Consider the following 2,931-nt stretch of genomic DNA (forward strand, 5'->3'; position numbering starts at 1 on the left):
CAGGGGAAGGCAGGACCAGGCCGGCGCCGCCCGCGGAGAGGCCGGGGGCGGCAGTGACCCTGGGCGGGACAGCGTGGGACCATGGCCGAGGCGGCGCCCACCCCGGTAAGGGCTGCCCTCAGGGAGGGTGGACCGACCCCCGCCGGACCCCTCCTGAAGTCGGGGAGTCCCAGCCTGGGTGCAGGGGTGAGGGCAAGGACGCGCCAGGCTGACAGGGCCCCGGGGGAGCTGCAGAGGTCAACGGTGAAGTCCCCTCCCCTTTCTTGGCCACGGCGTGCGCCTTGGAGACGCGACGGCGCTCCTGGGGGCCCCTCAGCCTGACTCCTGGCGGGCCGTCCCCGGGGTAGGAGGTGTGGAGGAGGGATGGGGAAGGCCCTCAGTCCAGGCACTCAGGGCGCCCCTTCCTGGCTCCCCCCATTTCAGGAAGACCATCACATTGTCGCCCCCTTCCCCGCTATTGTCCAGCTTATTTTCTCTCCAGCGGTGGCTCGGGCTTCCACCCGTGGAGCCTTGGAGCCTTCGTGGGCCTGCTGTGAGCCCCAGGGCTCTGTTAGACCCAGCTCAGAGCCCCGTGGGGATAGACTCAGGGGCCTGCTGGCCCTTTCCCGAACCCCCCGGGAAGCCTGCTGCTGGGAAGGGCCTGCCTTGCAGAGGACAGGGGGTCAGCCGTGTTTCATGCCAAGGCCTGACTTCATCCACCCTTGGCCAGAACTGTGCAGATAAGGGCTTTCTCCTGAAGTGGCGGGACCGCCGCCCAGCACAGGTAGCTTTGAGATGGCTTTAAAAACGTTCAGAGGCCAAATTTGAGACAAGGTATTGCAGAGATAAGATGTTGGTCCCTCCCCCAGGTCTGGGTTCAAGATTCTTTCCATGAGTGTCTGCACACTCACTGTGCGGTTTGGGGTCTGACCAGCCAGCGAGCCCTTCTGCTACCTGGAAGAAGTTTTTCTGTTCCAGAGGACCTGCCCTTCCTGTGGTGGGAGTCACTGTGGGGCCTCCCCGGGTGGCTGAATTGCCTCCTATGTCTGGTGGCAGGAATGGCTTTTGGGGACGGATCTGCAACGGGAGGCCCAGGTCCAGTCTGCAGAGATCTCTCTTCTGGCCATCTTGGCTGCCGTTCAGGCCGTGGAGAAGAAGATGGAGGCCCAGGCCGCGCGGCTGCTGACCCTGGAGGGGCGGACGGGCTCGGCCGAGAAGAAGCTGGCCGACTGCGAGAAGACGGCCGTGGAGTTCGGGAACCAGCTGGAGGGCAAGTGGGCCGTGCTGGGGACGCTGCTGCAGGAGTACGGGCTGCTGCAGCGCCGGCTGGAGAACATGGAGAACCTGCTGAGGAACAGGAACTTCTGGATCCTGCGGCTGCCCCCCGGCAGCAAGGGGGAGACCCCCAGGGTAGATCGGGGCACGGGGCTGGGGCGGGGACGCGCCTGGCGGTGCGGGGGTGAGCTCGCCTGACGCTTGTGGTTCCAGGTGCCCGTGACCTTCGATGACGTGGCCGTGTATTTCTCGGAGCAGGAGTGGGGGAGCCTGGACGAGTGGCAGAAGGAGCTGTACAAGCACGTGATGCGCGGCAACTACGAGACGCTGGTCTCCCTGGGTGAGGCGCGGGGCGCCTCCTGCCGCCACTCCTTGGCGTTGGCTCTGCTCCCGCGGGCGCCTCTGCAGGGGCGGGGGCAGGGCCGGCGGCAGGTGCCGTTCCTGACGCAGCGCTCCGTGCCCCTCTGCTCCAGATTATGCCATCTGCAAGCCGGATATCCTTGCCCGCATGGAGAGGGGAGAGCAGCCTTGTCCCGAAGGCCCGTGGGGCCAGGAGGGGAGCGAGAGAGAGGCAGGAGGCCCCCAGGGGCCGGACCCTGGTGAGTGGGGCGCCCTGCGGAACGGCGGGCAGACTGCACCCCGAGGCCAGCCCTGGGGGCTTGTCTTGGAGAAACCCGACAGGGTTTCTGACCATGGGGTCCGGCCTCACCTTGCCCTGGTCAGGGGGAGCTGGACTGTGCCAGGAAGCGGGGCTTCTGCTCACAGCACTGTAGCGAAGCAGCACTGATACCATGCCCTTGGCTCCCCCCACCTCTGCTCCCCGACTTTAACCTGGCAGCGGGGTCAGGCTCCTGTGTGCCTGCGTCTCTGTGGAAATGGGCACCCCAGAGGAGAGGCAGTGTAGGGGTTCCAGAGTCTGCTGCATGGCAGACTTCTGTGCTGAGTGAACAGTGAGAGAAGTGCAGTGAACCCCTCAGATGATTACCCCACTCGGCAGATGATCACCGCCTGCTCTGGTCGCCTTTGCTTCCTCCCTGTCCTCTCCTCTCCTCAGCAGGAGCGCAGTGCGGGGTCCCCCCGGGGGTCGCCGTCTAACACCTGGGCGCAGCTCTGGCTCCCGACAGCCTCGAAAATGTTTCCAGGTTGCCTGGACCCTAACTTAATAAGCCATGCTCAGATTTTGCTTGGATATGGAGCTGTGGCCCCTCGCCACCGCCTGGTGTCTTCATTCGCGGTGGCCCGAGGAGAGACCCAGGCCCGCCTTGGGCGGCCGTGGCCCCCGGTCGCCGCCTCCACACAGCTGCTGAAAGCCCCTCTCGCCCGTCGGCGCACGCCCCCACCCCCTCTCCCTCAGGGCCTGTGTCCTTTCTTGATTCTTTTATGTGTGGAAAGAACAGGCCTGTTGCAAGGGGAGGGAAGTGCAGAGCAGGGCAGAGACGCAGGGGGGAAGGCCGGCCTCCGTTGCACCCCGCTGGGGTGTTGGGCGTGGCCCCGCAGTTCCGAGGAGCCCTCCTGGGCTGTAGCCTGCTGCGGGGTGCACAGGCCCCTGCCCAGTGGTGTCAGGCCGGGTCTGGTCCCCGACCCGTGACGCCAGCACCCCCTTCCCGTAGCAGGCGGCTCCCACAGACGCCCGGCTGGCGCCTCGTCTCGGGAGGGGCCGCAGGAAGGGTGACGCGC

General features: G+C 66.2%; 1 protein-coding gene across 2 annotated transcripts; it reads left to right on the top strand.

The window, feature by feature from the left end:
- The first annotated feature begins 14 nt into the window (after positions 1-14).
- On the top strand, positions 15-2,891 carry LOC101631313 (protein ZNF783-like). Of its 2 annotated transcripts, none has more exons than XM_012733882.1 (4): positions 15-105; positions 1,036-1,389; positions 1,468-1,594; positions 1,728-2,891. In XM_012733882.1, the coding sequence occupies exons 1-4, from the start codon at positions 82-84 to the stop codon at positions 2,039-2,041; spliced, it is 819 nt and encodes a 272-aa protein (XP_012589336.1). In that variant the 5' UTR covers positions 15-81; the 3' UTR covers positions 2,042-2,891. The 2 variants fall into 2 exon arrangements, with proteins under 2 accessions (XP_012589336.1, XP_012589337.1); XM_012733883.1 differs by having other exon boundaries at positions 1,513-1,594.
- Positions 2,892-2,931: the final 40 nt, after the last annotated feature.

This window comes from Condylura cristata, unplaced genomic scaffold (assembly GCF_000260355.1).
Source record: "Condylura cristata isolate star-nosed mole 26May11 unplaced genomic scaffold, ConCri1.0 scaffold00042, whole genome shotgun sequence".
In the NCBI taxonomy this organism is placed as follows: domain Eukaryota; kingdom Metazoa; phylum Chordata; class Mammalia; order Eulipotyphla; family Talpidae; genus Condylura; species Condylura cristata.

Coding starts and splice junctions, on each gene's coding strand:
- LOC101631313 (XM_012733882.1), top strand. CDS start 82: ATGGCCGAGGCGGCGCCCACCCCG. Junction 106..1,035: donor CCGAGGCGGCGCCCACCCCG/GTAAGGGCTGCC, acceptor GTCTGGTGGCAG/GAATGGCTTTTGGGGACGGA. Junction 1,390..1,467: donor GCAAGGGGGAGACCCCCAGG/GTAGATCGGGGC, acceptor TTGTGGTTCCAG/GTGCCCGTGACCTTCGATGA.